Genomic DNA, 25,718 nt, shown 5'->3' on the forward strand with positions numbered 1-25,718 from the left:
TGATAAATTCCATATGTTTTAACTCATGTTCTGTATAAACAATTTCTGTTTGAAAAAATACCAAATATAGTAATTATTATAACCATATTTGGTATTTATAAAATGTCCTCTTGCCTATGTGAAATATAGATAAGTATTTAGACCAAGAAGTGGCATTGTGTTGCATGATCATAAGCAGTTTGGAAACTCGTTTAATTAGTGTGTGTGTTTGTAATTGCCGCCTATGGAATGTAACAGAGATGTGCACAGTATTTAATTGAGATTTTCTTCGAATTCAGTGACATCATTATGACGTCATTCATTGCTTATAGATTATCGATCAGTTTTTGTGATTATGTGTAAGACTAGCATTTTAAGAGAAAACCATACAAATATCAGGTCTTGTATCTTCACTTTGTCATCTGTGTAAATTATCTTATTTGCATATATGTAAATTATCCTTGAATTTCAAGCATCCATCATGAGATGTGCAGTTTTTGTTATTCAATCTGTATTTATTTCTTTAACATGACTTAATATACTATTTGAAGAGAATAAAACAGGATCTTTAATGATAGTTTGTCCAAGAAAGAAATTGTCTGTTTCTTTGGTATACAGTCTTCTTCTTTTCTTCGCGGTTGGATTTACTGCTTGCTGTCCTCCTCCCTCTGTGTACGTGTCTTGTGTGCAGCGCATATGTACCATAAAAGCGCGTATTAGTATTATACTGCTAGCTGGGGGGGGGGGGGGAGGAAAGAAAGAAAGAACTCATTGTCGTCGGTCTTTTGCACGTGTCATTTTGATGAGACTACTGGCTCTCTCTTCTTCTCTTCTCAGCTCCATCGTCGGCGGTGGTTCATCATTTTTTCAAGTAATAGAGTTTTGGTATGTTATTTTTTTAACAATTTTGTAAAAGGACTACGTTTTATGATGGACAGCAATACACGACTGCGTTTAAATTCAATGAATTTCTTTCTAATTTTAATTCTGACTTGTTCATTCAGATGGCTTTTTTAGGAGGCTGGGAGAAGCCTTGAGCTACGCGCTGCCTGTCAGATCAGACGAGGCATCATATGCATGCAACACACAGGCAGCAGAGGGGATGATGTGTGTGTCGTGTGGTGGGCGGTGTATACATCATCATATTGTATTTCCATCATGTGTGTGTCCGTCCGTCCCTCCGGCCCGGTTGCGAATTTTATATTCCTCCACCCACGTCTCGACTTGTACTGAAATAAGTCTGGGGGACTACCTAGCCTAGTAGGCCTAGTAGTTGCATGTAATAATTTCGCCAGTGTAGCATAGCAAAAAGCTATACAAACAAAACAACCTTATTGCTGCTACACATTTCTAAAATTGTGTAGCAAAAAAGGCAATACAAAACTATGTTTCTCGACTAAAAAATCAGTTTGATTAGCAATAATTGCTAAACAAAATTTTAAAATGAAATTTTTCCCTGAGTGGTAGGACTAATATTATTATTGAAAATATAAAGTCTGGCTAGGTAGGGCTAGGCCTAATTTAATAATAAAATAATTAGGCTAGGCCCATTTATTTTTCCTCTCTTTCAGTCAGAAGTTAGAATATCGCATCAGAAGTTTGATCGACTCTACATACAGTACAGAACACAAGAATAATTTTTTATTTATTAAAAAAAATCTAGCTTTCAAAAAAGATGAGGTTGATTCTGATACTTTTGTTTTTAGTCACAATGTTTACAAGGATCAATGCACAAGGTAAGAATTAATGATTTGTGTCTCTTTCTTATCTTATAATTTATATAAGTTGCATTGCATTGTTGCATTCATTTGTTACTACTACAGTATTATAGGCCTATTATATTTTGTGTTTTTTTTAGCTGAACCTGAAGCAACGGAAACAGGTGTCACAGCGGTCACTGAACTTGAGCCTGAAGGGGAACCAGAGCCTGAAGAGGAACCAGAGCCTGAAGAGGAACCAGAGTATGTATCTCCAACCACAGGTTTCGCAACTACTCTTAATGCATCTTCGTGGCAGATACTACTGCTCTCTACGCTTTTTGTACAGAAGATGGTGCACTTTTAGAGCCCTACCCATTGAGACATCATTTCCTAATTGCACTGTGATTCGTGAGGTTATACCATTTCAACTGAAGATGTCACTGTTGTATACATAATATTTCATATTCCCTTATCTTGTTAACCAGTTGAACCAGGCAACACAACTGTGTATATGTAAACCAATGTAATTGTGCATTTGAACAGTTAAAATACTCGCTTCTTGTGCAGAGAGATTTGTATTGTTATATAGACTGACATTTGTCATGACTTTTACCAAAACAAAACAATAGAACATTTGCACTATTGTTGAACACAGATCATTGTTTTCAAAATGATAAATCAACTGTGATGATCTAATAAATATGTTTTCTTGTTATGAATGAGTAATAATAATTGTGAATAAATCGTTGAGTTTTAATTAAATCGTATTAGGCCTACTGAATATGTTTAAAAATTAACGTCAAATCTAAAAAGAACCACTCTCTCTGTCACTAAAACCTAGTCTACACTGGCGAAGTTACTTTGAAATTTGCAAGGAAAGTTAGGCTGCCTTGACATAATTCTGAGATTTTGGAACCGTCAACAAATTATCAAATAACTACTTGGCGAACCTACAAGGGGACAAATTCGACAGCTTCCGGAAACAGAGACCGTAGTTTTTCAATAAAAGTTTGGTAACGTTTTACTAGTGTAGATTAAAGGCCAACCAGGCCAACTCAGACAGCATCGTACGACGGGGCCGGACGAAATGTCTTGACTCGTCGGTGCTGGCGGGCGTAGTTTTTATGTCGAGGGAAGTACTTTAAACATGTTTAATTTTCTCGACAACGACTCGTCGTACAACGCTGTCTGAGCTTGCCATTTATACATACCTACGGTACTCGAAAGACGTGATTAATAATATTGAACATTTTATTCAATACAAATTTCAAATGTTAACCGGCGTTTAAACCAAATGCGTTGGCTCATGGTAATTTATGCAACGTCACTGAACAACAAGCCATTCCCGTGTAAGCTTTTGGAAAGTTGGGAAGTTCTAACCAATCATCTTTCTTCACGTCATAACACTCCACAGAATCTAACCACTTCTCTGAATCCCAGCTGTATCCTCCAAGAATGTATATTCGATTCTTAACAACACATCCAGACGCTTCTGCCCGTGGGGTCGGGAGGTGAGTGACTGACATGGTCCATGTATCTGTAGCCGGATGGTATTTGTCAACCGCAGACATACAGTGTAAGTGGCCTTGGGTGTCCACAGTGGCTCCACCGATTAAGTACATAAAATGTCCGACAGGAAGTAGCATGGCAAAGAATCGCGAAGACGCAAGTGGAGACATCAACATCCATCGGTTACTGGTGCAATCAAACCTTTCTACTTTATTTGATAACTTTAGATTTCCTAAAGAAAAAAAACCAATGTTAAGAAAGCAGAAGTTTTAGAAAAAAAACCCGATATGACGGTATGGCCTACCACGGCGATCAATGTTCCGAATGACTGCACTACTGTAGGCCTAATGTCATTTTAAAATTATGATTGCGTCAACCCTAACCTGAACCTCCAATTGCAAATATCCACTTAGAATGTGACTGGACAGCAATGCATCGTCTTGGTGAGCTCAATGATGCTACTGCCTCCCACTCATCAGATAGTGGATTGTAACGTTCGACATCCGCTAAAGATACACTATCGTTTACTCGCCCACCTATGGATTATCATACAAAAAAAGCAATTACTAATTCGATTCAATTATTAATATCATTTCGATTCTTTTGGTATTTGGATCATCGATTCTCATGAATTTTTTCGCCTAATGTTAAAATAGGATCAATAAGTAGAGGTTATAGTATAGTCTTACCAACAGCATAAATCTTCCCATCCAATACGCCCACTTGGAAGCTTTCACGAGCTCGTTTCATGTCTGCAATTTGGATCCAGGAATCCGTACGCGGATCATAACGAAATGCCGTTTTGAGTGGCACATCTTGTTTGTTAGTTGTCTCTCGGCCACCGATTATGTACAGGAAACCACCAAGATTTACCACTTAGCAGAGAAGAAATTTGTATTTTATACAGTATAAACTATAATTAGTACTCTTATGTTATAAAAAAATGAATATATTTAGATTCTGGCAAACTTTTGTTTGCAAACTCGAGCAAAGAAAATGTTTCTGAAGTTTGCTAAAGTTGCCAAAGCTTTTGATAGTCAATACTCTATACTCTGAAAACTTGAGTTTGAAAACTGATAATAATGATAATAATAATGTAAACAAAAGAGCTGCATCGATTGTGAAAGTTAGAGGGCATAGATTACAAGAGGAAGTAGAGATTGATATGTATTAAATGAGAGACTGTATGAAATTAAAAAATAATTTCCTTGCGACCTACCAGCATGATGATGCCTTGGCTGTATCATTTCTGTCAACGCACTCCAATTTTGTGTAATTGAATTAAAATAATGTATTGTCTGACACACTGGCTCGTTGGCCAGTCTTGGATGGCCACCAACTGCCACAACCGTCGGAATCTTTAGCATCGACCTTGGAGCTGTTCTTGGAGACTGCAGAATACTCTGTCGAAGAGGAAGACAATGATAGTGCAGTGCTTCTTTCAAAAGTTCTTCGCATAGTGGAAACCTCAAAATCTTTGGTTCCACATGGTCAACCAAATCTGGCGGTTTGATCATAGGCAGACGAACATTCTCAAGTAAATTAAGTGCGTACTTCAGACGCGTATCATCCACATTAATCCATGACATAACAGCTTCAAACACCTGTAACTCACTATCCACAATAAGATCGTCTCTTGATATTAATAGCAACAGAGACTTGTAAGGAAGGAAATTGAAATCTTCACTTTTAGTTACAAATAAAAAGTTAGTAGCGATGACTTTACAAGCCGCTTCTTCGATATCTGGCATATTTTCAAAGTTTGAAATTAACGACAGTGTTTTCAAACAAGTTTCACGACACAAGTTGTCGTTCAGGTAATGACAACATATTTCAATCGCCAAGTTTATCTTTAGGTAATCTGCGGCTTTTAACAGTTCTTCGACATTGTTGAAGCTAACGTGGAGTTTAGTCGTGTAAATGAATTCAAGGAGCACACTTAACGTCTCATACTCAATGCCATGTAGACTATACTCAAACAACTCATCTTCGGAATCTTTTGTAAACATTTGGCGGAAGAAATCACTGCAAGCAGACAATACCAACTTGTGCGCGCCAATTTTCTTTATATCTACAGCAAGTACTACGTCGTTGAGTTGCTTTTCTTTCCATAACTCAGCCATCACGTGAAGAACTGCAGATGCTTGACTACACTCGCAGGAATGTTTGCTTTGTGCTGCAGTCGCTTTGTCTGGCCATTCGTCTTTCCAGTGATGTATGCCATTGTGGTAAATTCGTGGTCTGTATTTACTGCTTTCCTCGTGAGAACAGGTGGCCACGCCATGTCGACTTACAGCTGTAAGTGTATTTCCCGGACCTGTACCGGTACCAGTTGTTAAGGCTAGCAGGCCTCTTTTTGTCGAATAACGAGGTGCTCTGTCACTGATGAAACTTTTTTGGCTTAAATGTTGATTGTTTGATAAATTCATTTTACCATCATTGCGTTAGACATTTTATTAATACTGATAACTTAATCCAGGTTAAGTATCTTTAGTTCGCGCGCATTTGTTTCAGGGATGTTGTCATGGGGCTCGAGCGTACTGCAACTAATGGCGCAATACGCGCATTATAAAAACAATTCCAAACCTGATAACGTTGACAGGCTTCTGTTTCTGTTTACAACATTTTTAATACATCTGCTGCAGAAGTGTACTGCTTTACGATTTATGTTATATTTTACAAAAATTCTAGACATGGTGAGTGGCCAGAATCCACCTCATCCTATCCAATCCCCTCCACCATCAAGAACCACCACCACCAACACCACACCACCAAGTTAAGTTAAGCACGCCCTAAAAAAAGTTTTAGCTAAAATGTATATAGAGGGCGCTATATAGATTCTGGATTGATTTTTGATGCCCTGGCTACCTGATGCTTTTTCTCTGACTTAACCTCCTTGGCCTGGCCTTTTAGTAGAAAAATAGGCTAGCTTATATGTAATAATGAGTGACTCTTCCGGTTTACCTCCTGATCTCTTTGATCGACTAACCCTGAGTGTAGTTAAATCATTAGGTAGGCTAAATATAAATATCTACTACTAGTCTAGTAGTACTAGCTAGGCTAGAGGGCCTACTAATCCGTCCCATACTACCTAGGCCTAGCTAGCCTAGGCCTACTACTAGGCTAGGGCTCCTCTATATATATAAGCTAGGACTAGGAGGGCCTATTTAGCTAAGCCTAGGCCTATATGCTAGGCCTAGCTACTGGGCCCACACAACAGACAATACATACTGTTTTATCCCACCTAGCTAGGCCTACCAAAAACACCTAGCTAGGCCTAGGCCTAGCTACTTCTAGCTAGGTAGAGGTTTAGATAGCGTAGATAGAGGTGCCTGTTTTAGAGAAGGCAAAAGAAGAGGAGAAGTAGTACATTATTAGTCATTATGACAGTACTGTATTTATTTATCATACATATTTTCACAATGAAAAGAACATACCAATTTTAAACTTTTTAAACTTGTTATTTTTAAAATTGAAATGCATTGAATAAGAAATGAAATTATATTATATAAAATAATAATAAATTATTTAATTATAATAATATTTAATAATCATGACTTTTAAATTTAGAAATGGCGAAAATGTGTCTAGGCTTAGCGCATCCCATTAAAAAAAAATGCGAAAAACGTGACCAAATAGGCCTACATAAAAATGAACATTTGATGTTTTAAATATGAAATGTTTCCATTTTTTATAAGATGATTTTTTGTTTACTACTGATAGAAAAAAGACTAGGAGTATCAGACATATGTTTGAAAGAGATACCAGCTGCAGAGCGCCACCTTGTGTTATCGTGGGAACAGCGCAACTCATGCATTCTACCAGACGATCTTAAAAGATTCTATTTAACATCAAATGGATTTCATCTGCAGTGGTGTGTTAAATTTGAAGGTATTGAGACTTTTTAAAATAATGGTAATAAAAAGTATTGAACCAAAACATATATTTGTAATTAATAATTAGTAAATTATAAATACTTGGGAATAGCTCAAATATTTTAATTTCAATCACATGTTTGCTGACAATCATGTGACAACTCACTTCCTGTGCTCTGATTAAAGTTGTTGTGAAATTCTTTGCTTTGCAAGAAGTAGAATCTAATTCACTGAATGAAAAAACACACGTAGAATGCGAATATGCATGCGTGATGACGCTTTTGATTCTGCTGTTTGAAATCAGGTGATTAGAACATGTAATACATTATACTGTATTAACTATATACCTGTGCACATATGCAAATTATTAGCATCTCTTCTGCATCCAGGTGCCACTGTGTTTATGTAAATTCTGTTTCTTTAGATCAACCATTTCATTTGGGACTTATGGAAATAAATCCAATTGAGAAAGTTGCGAAACTCGCAGGTGGAAGGAACACATCAAATCTGCCCTCACTAGCAGACGTTGATTACAACACTGATGATGATGACGAGACAGAGTATCTGAGTCATGGAAGAAAACAGCCGCATTTTGATCTACGTAGTCGTGTGTTTGAACTAGACCCTTGTAATGGCTATGGAAAAACATGTTTAGTTTACAACAATACAACACAAGGTTTGAGTATATGAAAATGTCAACAACACATTTTTCATAGTTTTAATTTCCACTAGTTTGTGGTTTATTAATAGAAAGATTCTAGAAAGAAAGTGGGTAGGGTATTTAGGCAGTACTTAAAATATGAAATGTACTATTGTATAACCAGGTTTTGGCAACATCCACCACTGCTGATCTACAGTATTACTAACAAAAACAATTCTCAGGACTCGCCCCAGTACGTTTGCTAAGTTTAATGCCCAGTGGCATAACGCAGAGGCATGAGGCCCCTGGTTTATGGACCCTATGTGGCCTTCCAACACTGGAGGTTTCTGACGCCCTGCTCAGGGGCCTCATAAGCTCCGGTCCCCCCATAAGCTCAGGTACCCCCCATAAACTCAGGTCCCCCCCTCCCCCATAAGCGCCGGGCCCTTGGGTTTAGCTCATAGATACTCTATCTATTTAGAATAAAATAACCATGAACTTTTTACTTTATTTCGTTCATTCTTTTTTTGTTAGGTGTACCAGCCACTGATTCCGACATCTGGTTTCTGGACCGTTCTCTTCATTGGCACTTTATAGCAGATACATTCAGCCAATACTTCCGATTAATGATCATGAACCTGGGCCTGCCTTTATGGCATTTTACTCTCACTGATATTGGCTTACCAAATCATGCGCAGGTTGGTATTAAAGATGTTTTAGATGAATAATAATCATGCAGTGCAGAGAAATAAAGTGGTCACAAGAAAAGGGAACAATCTATGTTCAAGCCACTGGGTTGTCAAAGGCCTTTGTGAAAAAGTTGTCAGGTTGAAACCTATACCAACCGTACTGTTGTATGTTTGTTGTCATTCCATACATTTATTTCAATGGTCATGCTCCAGAACTGCGCTCTCTGTGAGAATAGTCTTGTACCGAAGGGAGGTCACCCAGTACAGTATATAAAAAAATACTTTAATTAATAATTTTTAGCAATGGTTTTACATGTATGCACCTCTGCAATTAAACGTAGAAGTTCATCAAGAGTCAAAGAAAAGTTCTACAAACAAGAACTTGGAAGAAGTGAGCAATAAAATAGACGTCAATAAAGTGTTCAAAGGGAAGAGTGACAAAAAGTAATGTTTATATTTTCAAAATTTTCCTAAAAAATCCTCCTTAACTTTTAATTGTAAGTTTACCATTTGAATATAAAACTTCCAATAATGAACTTGTACAGTAATAATAGTTTTCCTTCATTGTGATCCTATCAACATCTTAAAATAATATATGTTGTCAAAAATTTATCATGTGTGCAGTGTTTAGTGACATCTTGGTTGTTATACCCTATACCGTATGCTAGCTGTTTTCAAACCAGAATATCTATATTTCACGGAAAGAGGTTCTTGGACTTCACATTTTTTTTAAAACTATTTGTTTTTATGCATTTACTTATTTACTCAATTTATTTAGATCAAAGTCATTAGCATCTGTTACATCTAAGAAGAAGACATCTTCGTCAAAGTAAGGAATGATTTAAATAACATAACAATAAAGAAGTATTATTTAATATTTTGTTGATATTAACCAACTTTTTTCATGGCTGAAGATGTTGATGATTTTTAATAAAGTGCCATCTATTTATTGTTTTAGGTTAGCAAGTGTGAGAGCGACATTATCATCAAAAGTAAGGTAGTACTTGAGAAGTCTATAAGCAGTGTTACACGGCAAGACATGATTTGATGTGCAATTCAAAGGGCTCCCTATACTAGGAATGTAAAAATATAGGCTATAGGAGTACAAATGTGTATTCAATATATATATAATTTGATCTCTTTACCGCGCCAATTTCTGGTTCAAACCTTGGTCGGGGCGGCTTTTTCACAGATATCTTCATCTTTACTGTCTATAAATTATTTCAATTTCTAGTATATCATTGGGTGGTTTAAAGTTTATCTATGCCTGTCAAATTAATGTATATTGTTTAAATTAATTAATACATTTTCAGTGTATCACCTGGCGGTTTAGAATTTGTTCTGTGCCCCATATCTCTATTTATTGTCTTTTTTATATATATCAAGTAGTATACGTATGAAACGCCATATGTGCCAAAATATTTATCTTTTTACTAATATTAAGTCAAAACTCTGTCTGGAACCCAGACTAGTGTTGTTTATATATTTACACACACATGTAAACAGAGAAAAATAAAGAACAACATAAACTGTACATTTTTATTTGTTTATTTTTCATATTTTGAAATTTGTACAACTAGAGAATACTGTATGTCTACAGTATATTAAAAAAGGTTAAATAAATGACTGTATTTTACAATTGATACCTTTTTCTTCATTTCTTCCTCCTAAAATAAATAAAAAAACATTTATTTAGTCAAATTCCAGGCATAAACAAACATTTTAAAATTCCAACAAAATAGGTAAAATTTACATATTTATATTGTGGTAAATATCTTTCATCTCAAGACACGGTTTCATAATACAGTACATTATGTTAATTCCAATTAAAATCCAACAAGTTTTAAATACTGCACAATACTACAATCAACTTACTTTTTTCTTGGATTACCAACACTAACTGGAGAAAGAGCATCTAAATTAGATGACCCAGAAGGTGAAGGGCCAAGGGTCAAACTATCACTATCATTCTATGAATAGAAAGTAAAACAATCTTTACATTGAAGAATAATAATAATATTATTTTAGGGAACTTTTGATTTCTGACAAACTAGCCTAGGATGGACCTAATCTGCCAAAACTGCATCAAGGAATCAAGTGACCTAGGAAACGCATCCCATGCCCTTGCACCTAGGTCATGGGTCATAGCAAATCAAATCAAGGGTTACCTGTGAATTTCTGTCTGTACTATCGTTAGCACTTGAGTCTTTGTCTGCATTTTCAAGTTTTATCTGCCCTTCCAGCCACTGAGCAGCGTCATTGTCTTCACTGGTGCTAGCAGCCGTCCTTGTGTTTTCCTCCATCTCTAGTGCTGTCAGATTCTGGAAGGTTATCCCAGGGGTACTGGCATCTGGTAACTGATCAAGGAGATCGGGAAAGTTGTCCGAAAACTGGATATCGGAACATGGTTCCTGGTTTACTCTGGGTAGTAAAAATAATACGGTATTTACATAACCATCATAAATTTACTTTCAAATGAATTTCTTGTTCAAAAATGATAAAAAAGGGTTCTACTTAGCAAATTTATTTTAAAAAATCAACTGAAACTTACCGGGATGATGGTTCTACTGGATGTCTGATAGGGTTCTATGTAGTAAAGTAACATCATAATATTAGCATACAAAATATGAGTAAAAATAATTCTTTTACACAAAACAATATTTAATCTAATATAGAATACAGTTAATTCTGAAAAATTTTGAATAGGTTTTTGGCAGATCACATGGCTAAAATTGTAAAATAAAGTGCTGAACTTAATGATCTATCTTAAGCTCAAACTAGTTTGACAAAAAAGTGTAAGTGTGATGTACCCAAATATGGTAGTTATATGCCCATATATGGGCACATCACATTCTTTTGTCACATAAAGTTTGATAGTGTAGCTTTAGGAATTTCATCTGTGATATACGTAACCATTGAAGCATCTTTGCAATTTCCGCGGGACTCCCTTTGGATCTGCCTATGTAAAAATAACTTCACATATTTATTTAATTAAAAACTTACAATTAAACTTTGATATTGGTCTTGCAATTTGTTATTCTTTCTTTCAATGAAATCATGATAATCTTTAATTCTTGTTTTCCAAAACTGATACAGCACTTCTGTATTTTCAATGTTGCTATCTTTGAAGACGTCGGTTAAAACATCCTGAAAACTTGTCGTGCCGTACATTGCTTCCCGATCCACGGCTAATCGCAATCGTTTGCAGAATTTTAAGTAGTATTCATGAAGTAGATCTGTTAGACATTCCAATGCTGATTCCTGACACACTGAAAATAACAATTGTGTTTGTCAACCATATTGCATTTTAAAAAGTATGAAAGAATATGGACATAAATATAATTGTCAGTGGCGGATCCATGATTTTAAAACAAGGGGAGGTTGGCACAGGGTCTAGAAATTTTGATATAAGCACTGAATTTAACCATTTTATTCGTCAAATGGGGTTATATACTGGAGTGTATTACAATAATGCGGTGGACATAAATTATTGTGACAAATAGTAATACAAATATTTTAATATTGTGTTATGTGCTACATTTGTTTTCGCCAATATATTACTATTGAGAAAATCATTATAAAAAGAAATTTACTTTCAAAACCTGAATGAGCACTTATAGTGGCAACTGCTCTCCTCAACAGTTGCCTAGTAACACTGTCATCAATTCTAATCGTGCCTTCATCATGCAATAATGGTAGTGACCTATAATAACAAATAAGGAATACTAATTTAACTATTATATCTTTATATTAAATATTTATCATTAACTGTAAAAATAAAAAGGGTTAGAGTTAATATAATGAAAATAATATTTTAATAAAATATATTATATTATTACAATTAATTAGGGTTGATTAGTAAAACTTTATTGATCATAATTGATAATGTTTCTAATATTATATAATTATTATTGTACTTTAATTATTAATATTATATATATTACAGTATATTATATATGTTATTATATTACAATATTATTATTTTGTAGTACACTATACACTATTTTCCTCTATTGTATTAGTATAGGAATTGCAATACAGACATAATAGGGAGGTTTCGCAACCTTACGAATACGATAACGAAAACGGATACATCATGCATTTGTGAAACTTTTGAGCTGATCCCCATTTCATATTCGTAAAGCGTATTTGTGTTGACGAATATCACCAGTCATATTCGTAACTACAAAACGAGTATAGTTTTTTATCTATTTTGCACATTTTGCATTTGAATCAGGAATGATTCATAATTATAATATAATACTAGATTTATTGAAAGTAATTTACTAAAGTAATTTACTAAAATGCCAAGTCAATTTTGATAAATAGCAGTTTTTAAAGTCCTCACTCGCTTTGATGTTATGCTAGGCCTAGACAGCCAAGCACCAAGCAACACGTACCTGCGCTTCGCTCAAATTTACCGCAGTCATATTTTGAACGCGCCTCAATATTTCGTTGCCGTGCGAAACAGATTTTTTTATGGCTTACGAAAACGAATACGTGTGCGTGACGTATCCGTTTTCGTTATCGTATTCGTAAGATTGCGAAACCTCTCTATTGTTAGTACAGTAGTTACAAATTCAAGATTATTAATTTATATATAGCATTTGTACAGAAGAATTAATTTAAAAGTAGATAAAAATCTGTGATAATACCATATGTGGCTCTGTGGTCTAGTGGTATGATACTCGCCCAGTAAGCAAGAGGTTGCAGGTTCGAATCCCACCAGAGACATTTTTTCATACAACTAAAAAATACGGAACTTTCGCCAATGAGCTATGCTCGACGCGATTATGAGATCATGTTCCGAATTTTAGCACTGTTTCTATAATTTACAGTATGATTTATATAAAAATGAACTAACCTATTTTCAGATGTTTCCATTTTATTAGCAACCTTTATTGATCCTAACACAGGGCTTGGAGGAATGTTTGGTGTTCTTCGTTCTATATCGATTTTCTGAAAGAAAAAAATTAAAAATAAAGAAAAACACTTTACTAACATCTGATCAAAAGAATAAAATATGGGCAACTCATCGCTACTAATGATACAAAAATTGTTGTGGAGCTGTAGCTTGGTGGTTAACATGCTCGCCTTCCAATCCCAATGGTCCAGGCTTCCTAAATCTCTGTCTACACTTGACACACTACTTGACAAAAACAGTGTGAGGTGCCCAAATATGATAGTGATAAGCCCAAATATGGTAGTGATATGAAATTATCATGTCTATATATGGAAACATCACATTTTGTTATCACATACAGTTTGATAGTGTAGATAGAGCTTTATTCCCAAAATGAAACTTAGTTGATATGCATGATATAAAGTAGTTTATCTATCATGTTGGTTGATGAGTTACTTGCTGTTTGTGAACAAACATAATTGTTTTAAATGATACCAATGTATACCTCTGCATGTGACAGTTGTCCATTGGCATTTTTCAGTTGTTGATTATGTTTTAAAAGTTGGATTGTGTGAAGGCTAATATAGTCTGGTCTACACAAGTCGGGATGCAGTCTATAGTAAAATAAAACAATACACAAAGAAAATAGCGAGAATGGTTTTTCTTTACACACATCATTATGTGATTATATGATCTCTCTCTACGTAAACATTAGAAATTTAGAAATCCTCTTAAATATTAGTAGAAAAAATAATGTTAAATATCTTTATTTCAAAATATGGTGGGCAAAAAAGCAATTTTCACTCATAATGGTTTATTTTTTGTACATTTTGAGAGACCCTATAGAGAGACCAAAAAAATAACAATGGGGTTTGAGGTAAATAATTCCTTACAATGTTGGTTGTTTACGTGTAGATGGTTGTTGAAGATGAGAAACATCCAAGTGTAGAGGCTGAAGTTTAGTGAACGACAACTTCACATCCATGAATTTACTTCCAGATTTTGCCGGAGGCAGCTCTCCCCAAAGACTGTTCATAATCTGAAATAAAATACAATTTAGCAACCATGATCACTTCCTCTATTTTAGTATTTAATGTACCGACACTGTGAGACTTGCATACCGTAAACATAAATAAACATTCTGCTGGTCTCAGCGTGGCCTAGGAATTTCCAACTGGGATTTTCAGAGGATTTTAGCCCTAAATTATATTCTAAAATTGAGCTTTATACTATTTAATATTTGATGATCATTTTTTAATACTGAATAATTTGCTACAAAGCACAAAATGTAAGCTTAGGCCTACCTGGGCTAGGCCTAGCGTCGTGTGTGTTTACTTTTTTTCTGTTCAACTCTTCTTTTACAAATTCAGCATGGCGCCCTCTATCCTCTCAACCATGGATAGGGGGAATTCCCATTTAATGTCAGTCGCGGTAAAAACATGTTTTGTTGATCTTGTTTGAAACTTTCCACTGCGGCGAAGCCTATGATTGATTATTTGTGGTAATTGATTATTGTGGTATGTTAAAGGAAAAAATCATTAATAATATAGGAATTTAAACAAACATTATTATGTAAATAAATTGTTGATGGTGGTGGGCCACAGACCATGGTCCATGCATGTGGAGGTAACTCCATGCCATGATGGACCATCCATCATGCACAGGCGGCTTATAGACAGATCACAGAAATGCTGTTTTATTATAGTATCACACAATGCTTACATTAACATTCAGTTAACTCTCTGTAGGTCGACAGTGCTGTGGAAAGATGGAATCAAAGCGGTTGAAAAGACCTTTTGATGATGTTGATCGAGATGATGAGACTGAAGATGATGCAGGTGAAACGGATGAGTGGTGCCAAAAGTGGTTACCGGCCACATCATCTATGACATTACCAGTACAACAAGAATTAGTGATATCTTCCAACAATCATCAGTCGTCTTCGGGTAATAATAGTAATATTGTTCTGCCTGACCTTTCATCATCATGGAGGGACTAATTAGTCCTAAACCGAATTTCCTCAGTTTCCAGTTAAGCTTGAGGACAAATACAAATACCTTATTTATACAGTACCTTGTTTTCAACCAAAAAAGACATGTGCAGAACTTACTTTATTTCATCTCTTGCTGGTCCATGATGACTAATTAAGGCTCTTTTTAACATTTTATTTTCCTTCTCAGCATCATCTGAACATGAGCGTACTATAATCCACATTGATATGGATTGCTTTTATGCGCAAGTTGAGATGATCCTAAACCCAACACTCGGAGATAAGCCATTAGGTGAGAATTTATTTTCTATATGGCGCATTTTACAAATAAAATACCAGTCAAATAAATTGTTTAAGAATTTAAAGATGTATTGTCCCCCAAAAACAGGAAAACGGATTAATAGAATTAGACTTTATTATTTCACATATAAAAAGACAAAAGAAACAGTTAATTTTAGCCAAAAACCATTGTCTTTAAATTACTTTCAGGTATATAATGGTTTTTTTTTAACCAGTTTTTGGTCAAAATGAATAACTATTAGGTGACATTAAAATGGCATATGCAACAAAACAGTTGAAAAAAAATTTTAGGGGGACAATTTATCTTTAAAATAACTTTTTTTTTAAACAGGAATTCAACAGAAAAATATTGTTGTGACTTGTAACTATGTTGCTAGGGAACAAGGAGTTGGTAAGTTAAGTTATGTGAAAGATGCTTTGAAGATTTGTCCCAAGTTGGTTCTTGTAAGTGGAGAAGATTTAACCAAATATAGAGAGATGTCTTATAAAGTTACAGGTAAGCAAATGATTTATTTATTCAAATGTCTGCCAAAATGCAAGGAAAATCTAAACATCCGTGCTAGTTGGTTAACCCAAATTTAATTCAATTCAATCACTTTCTGAACATGTTGTAAACAAATATTTTTTTATTCCGAAAATAAAATAGATAAATATGGTAATATAAATTTGTATATAGAACTGTCTATCCAGGTAGATTTTCATCTTTGAAATAAATGAGGCAATATTACTATAATAATATTATACAACCTCTATTCACGTCACAAAGGGGTATCCATAATAGAGTTTTCTATATGTATTTATAATGCACTTTATACAGTAACACCAAACCATAATCCATTTTAGTGTTAATTTTTATTTGAAAACATGTAATTATTTACATTATTGTGGTTTTATATTTTCAGATTATTTACTCCAATTTTGCCCTCTTGTTGAACGGCTTGGTTTTGATGAAAACTTCATTGATGTTACAAATCTTGTCAAAGACCGACAAGCTTCAAATAAAACATATGATGTCAAAGGTCATTCATATTTTGAAGATAAAGGTATGTTTGTTATTGTTACTTGTAGGGGCAGATGCAGGATTTTTTTAAACAGAGGAATGTATAAACATATGATATTTAATAGTCTGTTAAAATACCAAAAAGTTCCAGTTTATTTTAGCACCCCCTAGCACTACCTCCTCCTGGTTCTGATAGTTTTTTTACTATAAGTAAACAAGTAATATTATCTTCCTTTAGTTCCCAGAATGCATTGTTCTTGTGGTTGTTATGAAAGACTGGCCATTGGATCTCACATTGCATCTGAGATGAGAGCTGGGTTAAAAGAAAGTCTAGGTTTGACAAGCTGTGCTGGAATATCTCACAACAAACTTCTGTCAAAGTTAGTGGCTGGAACGCATAAACCTAATCAGCAGACAGTGCTCTTTCCACATCAAGTAGACACATTATTGCTTTCGTTGAAAAGTGTACAACAAATACCTGGTATGTTTTTGCTTAATGCTGATTCAACAGAAAATATGATTGTAATTTTGTTGCTAGAGAATAAATTTGTTGAATTTGTTTAGGAATTGGAAGCAGTATGTCTAAGAGGTTAGCTGCAATGGGGATTGTCTCTATCCAACAGCTACGGACAGAAAACCTAAACTCCCTACAACTAGAGTTTGGAATTCAAGTGGCTACAACCATCCACAACTTAAGCCATGGGCGTGATCCTTCTCCTGTCACCCAAACTGGACCTCCACAGGTACCGTTTGTCATTGTAATTTGTAAAAAAAACAATATTTATAAGTGTAATGGTAAGCTTAAAACACTGATAATGGATAATGATAATAGAAAGAACCGAGTCAAACAAACTGACATGGCCAACTGATCGCTGATTTACAAAAAAATCTTATTATTATATAAAACAGTTTTTTTGGTAGCCATGTCTTGTATTAAAGAGTTTTAACATATGTATTAGTACTGTAATATTATTACTAGAAAAATTGTAGGATTTGATATTAACAAGTGCACAGTAATTATGTCAATTTTTAATTTGTTTTATCGTCAGTCATTAAGTGACGAGGATTCTTTCATAAAGTGCAACTCTGTCGAAGATGCTCGAAACCGAACAAGAGAAATCCTCAGAAATCTTCTTCAAAGGTAAAATAAAAATATCTTATCAATCATTCCATAAATTAACACCTTGTGATTGTAAGTTCCCAATACTGGAAATTCCAATTGTTACAGGTTGAGAGAGGATGGTAGAGTCCCTCATACGCTACGTATTGCTGTCCGAAAATTCTCTAAACCAAAACAGTGGACAAGAGAAAGCCGGCAGTGTCCATTTCCAGATGGTGTTCTTCAAGATTCTGATTCAGGTAAATATTTTTATTCACAGCCACAATAGAACCCCTCATTTAAGACACCCCTATTTAGGGAAATTTTCCACTGAGTCAAATGAACAAGGGGAAATATTGTTTTAACACTACAGCCAACCCAATTCAGAACACATACCTATTTAAATAGGAAACTTTTTGAGTTCAAAAGGTGTCATCTCTCTTTTGTTGCTACTTGTTTTCTGGATGAATGTAGCTGCTGTTGTAATTCAGTACTAAGGGCAAGAGTCTTGTGATTTGCCATCCACTTTTTTAATAATAATAATAATGCGCTGCTCTCACAGCATTTATTAGGTCCAATAAAAACATATCATCGGAAATTCGTTTTTTGTACACTATTTAAAAGAACAATAAATATATAGGAACATTATACACACTATACAAAATTGCACAAAAACGAGATACACAGCAAAACAGAACCAAATTATCTAGTAACGGTGTTGTTGAAAACTGTAATTGACTTAGGGATAAATGATTTGGAATAACGGGTTGTTCGCACACGGTGGGATTGAAGTCGGATTAATGATGTCATTTATATAAAAATGTTTAACCAGATTTTATTTTGAGACTGAATTGACGGATTCTTATCCTTTTATTTTAAGATAAAGTCATCGAAAAGATTCTAGATGTTGCAATGAATTTATTTAGTAAGTTAGTGGAAATCTCAAAACCGTTTCATCTGACACTCATAAGTGTTTGCTTCACCAAATTAGAAGATCGTTCGAAGAAACCGTCAATAACTACATATTTTAAGAAATCTACAGACGGACCGGCTGCCAACCAGAAAATTGATATCTTAAAGACGCGATCAAAGAAACCTTCAATTGATACATATTTCAAGAAGCCCATGCAGCAACATGATCCTGGCAAACATAGCAGAACATTTGAAATAAAAGACATTCAGAAGGTTAACAGTTTCTTTCAAAAAACTGAAGAAAACACAATGAAAAAGCAAAAGGTAAACCATAGCTCATCTGACAATTCTTCAAAAATCTCGGAGAACAGAAAACTGATTTCTGAACTCTTCTCTGGGCAGTCAATATCAAGTAAAGAACAAATTGTAGATAATTCTATACTTGACCTAGAATATAATTCCAAGAAAGCAATATTGGATGACAAAGAAATTAAATATGTCGACACTAGCAAAACTTCAGAATGTCCATCATCTTCGAAATTTGAAAATAAAGATCAAGTCCAACATACTGCACGGCCAACAAAGATGGAAGATGAAACAAACAATTCTCTTGACCTCGAATCAACACCTTCTGATTTCAATAATGATTTACCACCAAATGTTGATGTATCAGTTTTCAGCCAGTTACCCACTTCTGTACAGAAAGAACTAATTGAGAACTGGAAACGAGAAAAGACAAAATTGCAAGTGAAACCAAGATCAAAGGAAGTAAAGAAAAGCATAAAGGAGTTCTTTACTACAAAATAGACACATTATTTACATTTACTCACAAACAAATGTATCTTTTGTTTCATTTTAATGGAAATAGATGAATGTATAAACTTTTAAATAATAATTTGAATTATACGTAAATTATAATTGAATGTAATTATTCTTTATGAAACATCACCATAAATGGTTCTACTGATTGGTTCCACTATTGCAGCGTAGTTTCCTCTACTGCAGCGTGGTTTCCTCTACTGCAGCATAGTTTCCTCTACTGCAGCATAGTTTCCTCTACTGCAGCATAGTTTCCTCTACTGCAGCATAGTTTCCTCTACTGCAGCATGGTTTCCACTACTCCAGCATACAGTAGTTGCTAGTGATGCATCTGGTTCTGTAGCTTTGAAAGTGTCCATTTCATCATGAGTATGTTGTCCAGAGTCCCAACAAGTTTAGCAGTATCCAGGCACCCATTGACTCACATAGAATGTATCAGTGTATACTAATACTGTACACGTACTAACCCACCATGATTAGGAGCAGTTTGTAGTATCCAACAATTTTGTTTTGTTCCCGTTACCACAATCTCCCCCTTGTAAAATTACATTCTTCAACGTACCTACTAGGATTTCTTACTACAGTACTCTACCTGACCTAACCTCGTGTTCCAACACCTGCCCTCAACGCCCACTCTTGTTCCCGTTACCACACAGTTCCCGCTCAAATTATCAATGCAATGTTTTTCTACTGTTTTCAGTCAATATGAAACAATTCCAGGATTTCACATTAGAATGTATCAGTGTTCATTACATTATGTACAGCTTTTCCTATTCATTTACTGTAATTATGGCAGCAGTTCTATTTTAACAGTTCAAAGTTCAAGTTTCACTGTTCATTCTTTAAACTTCCATTCCTGGCGACACATTGGACATTGTTGATGTACTTGCTGGGATTGTAGCCACTTTAAAATACAGTGCATATGAAATACATGCGAACACTGTCCCCAAACTGAAATAAACAAAAATTGTTATAACAAAATTATTAATATACAGTGTGTATAAATACAGTAGATATCCAACTTTTGGAAACTTTTTTGGCAAAATATATTTTACAGTTCACTTTTGCTAACTCCCATCAATGGGACATTCCTATTAAGGTGACAATTTGTTCAGTCCCTTGTTATATAAGTTCCCTGTATTACCATCATTTTAATGCATTGTTGGTATGCATGCTTTGTTTTTTTCTCTATATTATAGAGGACCAACTTTGGTAAGAGAGTTTGGAATATCATGACAGTAGAACTCCTCCTGGGGAAACACAACTACACAAACAAATATATAACTAACTGCACCTTTATTGGCCAAACTAAAAATAACATGTAATGCAGACACAAGTATACATAACAATTATTATATAATTGTGTGAATAAATAACACAGTGATATGTATTAGATGGTTCTAATTTAAAGAAGAGAAGTTGGTTCAACATTTGTCAGTACATTCAAACACATTATATATTTGTACATAGTTTAAATAACGGTAAATAAATAAAAAGTGTTTAGAAAAATAAGTGCTGATCTTTCTTTTTGATATACAGTAATAAGTAACCATTATTTGGATCATAATTCTATAAAAAAAGATGGAAGAAATTTACTTTTACAAAACCAGGAGTTATCACTTACAAGTAAAGTATTAATATTATATTTGATATCGCAGAAATATGATAACTCTTAATCGCAAAGTTTGCCTTATGCAATATAAAAAGCACCATTTGAAGTTTTGAAGATTTTCCACTCACACGAAAATTTAAAAAACTAAAAACTATTTGTAATGTATAAATATATGTATAAACAAATTAAGAAATTTACCAATAAATATTACTTTCATTCAATGACACGACACAGAAGACTCATTAGTTAGCAATACAGTACAGATTATTGTAAATACTCATTAAAAACAGTATAAAAATGTGTGATATCATAATAAAAGCACCTATATTCACAACGATTGCAAAACTGTAAAATAATAGCATGTGATTCTAAATTTGTGCATTTTACAATTAATATATATTTTTTTTAATTAAATAGTAACAATTTAAAGTACAGTAACTGATTTAAGATTTAAGCCATGATTGAATCATGGCTAATTGCCTCTGGTTATTTGGAATCAGTTTTATACTATGTTTAAACATGATGAGTGCATTCACTGTGTGAACTTGCCATTGTTTCTGGCTTTCACACCAGTTCCCACCCTTTCCACTTATATTCCAAGTTTCCTGGACTTTCTGCATTCTCACTCCTGAGGACTATCAAAGCATATTGAACGAAACGTTGAGAAACTCAACAGTTCTTTTTAGAACTAATACACGTGGTGTACCGCAAACTTTATATGTTTCATACTGTAGAGGGCTATAATATAACCTTTGAAACATAGTGAACTAAATTATGCTGAATAAACGCATTTTGATTTTAGAACTTTGGTGAGCACATTTAATAGGTATTCTTTTTCAACATTCACTATATATTCAAACTAGAAAAACTGTAAAAACATGAATAGCACACATTCAGTAAAAAGCCAATTCTTGAATCAGCATACAATTTCACACAATGATTTAGCGGCGGCAATGAGCGCATACTGGCTAAACCTAGGGGGCCCAGAACTCGAGAGCATAAGCAGCCCTAAAGCGTGGTTCTCACCAGCGACGCAACACAAGGACGTAATACAACGCAAGTGAATTGACCAATCACAAGCGATGGCTTATTCGCTTGTAATTGCTGTCTATAACTTCGCTTGTCATTGGTTGAAACGCTTGCGTTGCGTTTACGTCCTTGCGCTACGTTCTAGTGGGAACCAAGCTTTAAGCTCCTTAGAAATAATAAACCCTTTGCCCTGTATGTTATGCCACTGAAATTGAGTTACATAATACCAACTTATACAAATTTGGGAATGTATTCAACGCAAAACTGAGTATCATAGCAACACAGGCATGCCAGACGGTGTACTGACAACATACCGAACCATTTACAGATTAAGAAGAATACATCACTGATCACAAAATTACTATATAAAAACTGAATTAGTAAACAATCTATATATTGGTGTTGAAAATTCAACGCAAGTCTTTAGAGCAGTGAGAAATAACGGCAGATTCAACTTTAAGAAAGGAGTCATATTGTTCATTTCCAATATGATCCAAATAACGCCTGACAGTTGCAAGAGCAATCAAAGCTTCTGTTGAAGTTGGAACGTCTGAGGGTTCGATTCTTCTTTGCTTTCTCCTCTGTGGAGGCCTTTGTGCCCTTGGCTCAACAAAGTCATTGTTTACATTTTGTGCTGGGGTGCTTGAAACACAAACATAGTCACCCTGGCCAGTTGATGTACCTGGTTGAAACTCTGAAGAAGACCCTTTCAACTGATAAGCAGACTTTTTGGAAACTTGTTTTCTCTTTGATAAATTACTGTTACCATAGTAGTCATTGAGTCCATCAGAGGCATCACTTTCTAAAATATCTTCACCAGAAGCAGGTTCAAAATGGACACCATCATAATCTGTAAATTGGCGAGGTATGATTTGCCTTTTGCTCCTTCTAAATTGTTGGATTTCTCTGCTAGACTCTCCGTCTGAGTTGGCAACAAGATCAACAAACTCATCATCTTCATCATGCAAGGGACCATCTACCGGTATTGAAGGATCATTATTTGTATTGTTCATTTCATCTTCACCAATCACAACTGGAGCAATGTTGTCATCTATGGAAACATAGCTAGAAAACTCATCAATTGTCATTCCTTCTGGAGGTGGATCATCTTCATTGGTTGTCCACATATTGTCTTCTGCACTATTCTTTAAGCCAGCTTTGGCAAAAGCTTCCTGAATAATCTGTTGATTTACATTCTTCCAGGCATTATGAATCATATGTGCAGAATCTAGAAGATCAACATCATATGCAATAGCTTGACTAATAGCTTTTGAAAATATATCCCCTTCACTCTTAGCAGACAGTAAGATCCTTTCTACAATTTGCCTCCTATAGCATTTCTTAAACAGAGATGTGATTCCATGATCAAGCGGCTGTACAACATTCTTTGATTGTGGAAGTATTACCAAATTAATATTCGTCAGTGAAACATTGACAGAAGATGCAGCAGTGAGCTGAACAATCAACGCAACTTTTCTATTCTCTTTTGATAATGCTTCATCAAATCTCTGCACCCATTCGGTAAAGATACCAGGAGACATACATGTGTCTTCGCTACTAACATAAGTAACTGGTATATTATTAATACCTTTAAAACAATCACGTGACCCTTCATCCTGTCCAATAACCCACACTTCTGATTTGTCAGATCCAGTCATATTAGTTGCCATAACAACTGATATAATATCCCATGGGTTCTTTTCAGTCATTGTGGCTTCATACTTGAAGCCAGAAAGTTTCTGTGGTAAGGCACGATAGTACAGTGCTACTGTGCCAATGTTATAAATATCATTCGTGTCATATTTTAATAACAATGATCGCATTGTGGCTGTATGTTTAGCAGTGGAAGTGTCTTTTGTTGTGGAATTGGAATACATTCCTTGTGCTAGATCTTGATAATGTGTTATTGGAGAGATGTTGGTATTTGTATCATTCATTAATGACTGATTGGATTGGTGACTTGAAGCATCAGCATTGTTATACTCTAGTGTGTCGTCCAATGGCATTTTCATTAGGTTAACTTTATTAACTGTTGCCCAATTCTGTAACCAAAACCGAGAAGGTTTAAAATCAAGCCTGCCAATGTTTTTCGCGATTACACAAGCTTGTTTCATCAACGTATCTCTAGAAGGAGGCTTTTTCTCACATGATGTGTCGTTTATCCAAGCAAGAAGAGCTTCTTCGACATCCTGGTACCTCCTGCGTCGGATTTTCTTCTGGTCAGGATTTTTGTTATTTTTCCATGCTGCTAATAATGTCTTTTTCTGTTTTGCAATGCGAAAAATTTGTAACTTAGAAATTCCAAATAGATCTGCGATTTCTTTGGCTGAACGATTGTGCTCCAATGCTTCAATAATCTCAAGCTTCTGCTTAACTGTCAAAATCTTTCTTCTTTTAACAACCACCAATCCTTGGAAATGGCTCTTTTTTCTAGTTGCCATCACTATATAACTTCTTTATTGGTTCTTTCTCGTCATTCTACAGAACTGTAAAGACAAAATGTGAATTAACTTGTACTTGCACAGCAAATAACTTCCATAAGATTAAGATCAATCTTCCATAAAGTTTTTTTCATTTCAAATCAGCTTGATGGTTCTTTAGTTTTACGTCTATACATGCGAGATCTATGAAGTTACTGTGTACCTGTATCAATGTATTGTATTTCTTTGAGACACCTTTTAGTTAGTGAATGAATGAATTGACAAGAACTGAGATTGAAATTCTGTATGTAATAATTTAAATAAAAAATCCAACCAAACAACATAATTCATCTAATTACTTTCACAAATTGTAGAACTTTTTACCTAATAATCAAGTCAAGTCAATTTCCTTTGGATTTCTGTTGTAAAATTTACTAATTTCACAGTTAGTAGTACAGACTCAATCGAGAGAATGACATTGATGTTGCACAATCAAAGTTCTACCAATGATCTGGGCTTAAACATTTATAGCACAATGAAGGTTTCAAGTTCATGGTTAGTCCATGGTGTTTTTGATTACCTACTATAGTTAGGATAAAGACATGCTTAGTGTATTCTAAAAAAATGTCCTCATTGCCGTGCACTATTTTAATGGTAGTCATCACCCCACTCTTACAATGGTAGAGTCCATTATTGGTTATTGTCCCAGGTGGTTAATGTCCTTGAAGTTTACTTTTTCCCTTCCTACTCCTGCGTTCCATAACGCTTCCTATAATTCAGAATATACCTACCTAGGGGACAATCATCTCCTGGCATCTTACAGTCCGGACAGCATCCATCAAATGGCATTCGACAGATACCACAGTTGTCATCGTTTGCCACCCATCGCCATGTTGCAACTCCTGTCCAACTGACATAAAAAAATAAATTTTGATAACATAAATTTATATACAAATATTTTTTTAATGCAATCATAGAGATATTATAGATTTCTATGGTGCAAATACATATGCCTACCAGATAAATCAATACAAAACTGACTTTTCTGATTGACAGTTCAAAAACTCATTTGTATCTATTCAACTCTCTGAATCATGAATGAATGCCATTCTCATCCTCAAATTACTGCTATAATTTTATCAAATCAACATATTTATTTCTAATATTTTTAAATTGAAAATTATAAATAAAATGTTATTTTAAATTTATAAAATAATTATTTAAAATAGACTTACCCTTTAA

At 34.6% G+C, this 25,718-nt stretch overlaps 6 protein-coding genes across 6 annotated transcripts in view; 3 read left to right on the forward strand and 3 right to left on the reverse strand.

Moving 5' to 3' along the window:
- Window positions 1-2,866: 2,866 nt before the first annotated feature.
- On the reverse strand, window positions 2,867-5,617 carry LOC140063068 (kelch-like protein 9). Its single transcript, XM_072109504.1, has 4 exons — window positions 4,408-5,617; window positions 3,878-4,063; window positions 3,572-3,724; window positions 2,867-3,420 (listed from the first exon to the last, which is right to left on the reverse strand). The coding sequence occupies exons 1-4, from the start codon at window positions 5,615-5,617 to the stop codon at window positions 2,984-2,986; spliced, it is 1,986 nt and encodes a 661-aa protein (XP_071965605.1). The 3' UTR covers window positions 2,867-2,983.
- A 433-nt stretch (window positions 5,618-6,050) lies between these two features.
- Window positions 6,051-9,904, forward strand: LOC140062950 (tubulin polyglutamylase complex subunit 2-like). Its single transcript, XM_072109342.1, has 7 exons — window positions 6,051-6,200; window positions 6,912-7,079; window positions 7,488-7,739; window positions 8,238-8,401; window positions 8,694-8,836; window positions 9,171-9,221; window positions 9,351-9,904. Exons 1-7 carry the CDS (start codon window positions 6,131-6,133, stop codon window positions 9,391-9,393), a joined length of 891 nt encoding a protein of 296 aa, XP_071965443.1. The 5' UTR covers window positions 6,051-6,130; the 3' UTR covers window positions 9,394-9,904.
- Window positions 9,905-9,940: 36 nt separating this feature from the next.
- LOC140062949 (STAGA complex 65 subunit gamma-like) lies at window positions 9,941-14,659 on the reverse strand. The gene is made up of 10 exons (XM_072109341.1): window positions 14,600-14,659; window positions 14,189-14,334; window positions 13,801-13,909; window positions 13,257-13,351; window positions 11,986-12,095; window positions 11,396-11,661; window positions 10,944-10,978; window positions 10,561-10,813; window positions 10,268-10,362; window positions 9,941-10,059 (listed from the first exon to the last, which is right to left on the reverse strand). The coding sequence occupies exons 2-10, from the start codon at window positions 14,329-14,331 to the stop codon at window positions 10,047-10,049; spliced, it is 1,119 nt and encodes a 372-aa protein (XP_071965442.1). The 5' UTR covers window positions 14,332-14,334; window positions 14,600-14,659; the 3' UTR covers window positions 9,941-10,046.
- The window catches only part of LOC140062951 (large ribosomal subunit protein uL22-like), a 35,766-nt gene continuing 21,590 nt past the window's right edge, over window positions 11,543-25,718 (forward strand). Inside the window, exon 1 of the mRNA XM_072109344.1 lies at window positions 11,543-11,547. The gene's annotated coding sequence lies outside the window, so the exon portion shown is untranslated. The remainder of the gene's footprint in view (window positions 11,548-25,718) is intronic.
- Window positions 15,468-19,545, forward strand: LOC140062169 (DNA polymerase iota-like). The gene is made up of 8 exons (XM_072108251.1): window positions 15,468-15,577; window positions 15,917-16,081; window positions 16,488-16,628; window positions 16,824-17,066; window positions 17,150-17,328; window positions 17,635-17,726; window positions 17,814-17,944; window positions 18,565-19,545. The coding sequence occupies exons 1-8, from the start codon at window positions 15,514-15,516 to the stop codon at window positions 19,401-19,403; spliced, it is 1,854 nt and encodes a 617-aa protein (XP_071964352.1). The 5' UTR covers window positions 15,468-15,513; the 3' UTR covers window positions 19,404-19,545.
- Window positions 20,555-25,384, reverse strand: LOC140062168 (tigger transposable element-derived protein 4-like). The gene is made up of 2 exons (XM_072108250.1): window positions 25,268-25,384; window positions 20,555-24,542 (listed from the first exon to the last, which is right to left on the reverse strand). Exon 2 carries the CDS (start codon window positions 24,495-24,497, stop codon window positions 22,467-22,469), a length of 2,031 nt encoding a protein of 676 aa, XP_071964351.1. The 5' UTR covers window positions 24,498-24,542; window positions 25,268-25,384; the 3' UTR covers window positions 20,555-22,466.

The sequence above is a fragment of the Antedon mediterranea genome, chromosome 11, assembly GCF_964355755.1.
Source record: "Antedon mediterranea chromosome 11, ecAntMedi1.1, whole genome shotgun sequence".
In the NCBI taxonomy this organism is placed as follows: Eukaryota; Metazoa; Echinodermata; class Crinoidea; order Comatulida; family Antedonidae; genus Antedon; species Antedon mediterranea.

Excerpts from the sequence above, each read along its gene's own strand:
- LOC140063068 (XM_072109504.1), bottom strand. The coding sequence starts at position 5,617 with ATGAATTTATCAAACAATCAACATTTAAGCCAAAAAAGTTTCATCAGT. Across the intron at positions 4,064-4,407 it reads GCCAAGGCATCATCATGCTG|TGGTAAATCTTGGTGGTTTC; the intron begins GTAGGTCGCAAG and ends TTCTCTGCTAAG. Across the intron at positions 3,725-3,877 it reads TGGGAAGATTTATGCTGTTG|GTGGGCGAGTAAACGATAGT; the intron begins GTAAGACTATAC and ends GATAATCCATAG.
- LOC140062950 (XM_072109342.1), top strand. The coding sequence starts at position 6,131 with ATGAGTGACTCTTCCGGTTTACCTCCTGATCTCTTTGATCGACTAACC. Across the intron at positions 7,740-8,237 it reads TTACAACAATACAACACAAG|GTGTACCAGCCACTGATTCC; the intron begins GTTTGAGTATAT and ends TTTTTTTGTTAG. Across the intron at positions 8,402-8,693 it reads GCTTACCAAATCATGCGCAG|CAATGGTTTTACATGTATGC; the intron begins GTTGGTATTAAA and ends AATAATTTTTAG.
- LOC140062949 (XM_072109341.1), bottom strand. The coding sequence starts at position 14,331 with ATGAACAGTCTTTGGGGAGAGCTGCCTCCGGCAAAATCTGGAAGTAAA. Across the intron at positions 13,352-13,800 it reads GACAACTGTCACATGCAGAG|AAAATCGATATAGAACGAAG; the intron begins GTATACATTGGT and ends TTTTTCTTTCAG. Across the intron at positions 10,363-10,560 it reads GTACAGACAGAAATTCACAG|AATGATAGTGATAGTTTGAC; the intron begins GTAACCCTTGAT and ends TTCTATTCATAG.
- LOC140062169 (XM_072108251.1), top strand. The coding sequence starts at position 15,514 with ATGGATTGCTTTTATGCGCAAGTTGAGATGATCCTAAACCCAACACTC. Across the intron at positions 17,067-17,149 it reads AAGTGTACAACAAATACCTG|GAATTGGAAGCAGTATGTCT; the intron begins GTATGTTTTTGC and ends GAATTTGTTTAG. Across the intron at positions 17,727-17,813 it reads CTCAGAAATCTTCTTCAAAG|GTTGAGAGAGGATGGTAGAG; the intron begins GTAAAATAAAAA and ends CAATTGTTACAG.
- LOC140062168 (XM_072108250.1), bottom strand. The coding sequence starts at position 24,497 with ATGGCAACTAGAAAAAAGAGCCATTTCCAAGGATTGGTGGTTGTTAAA.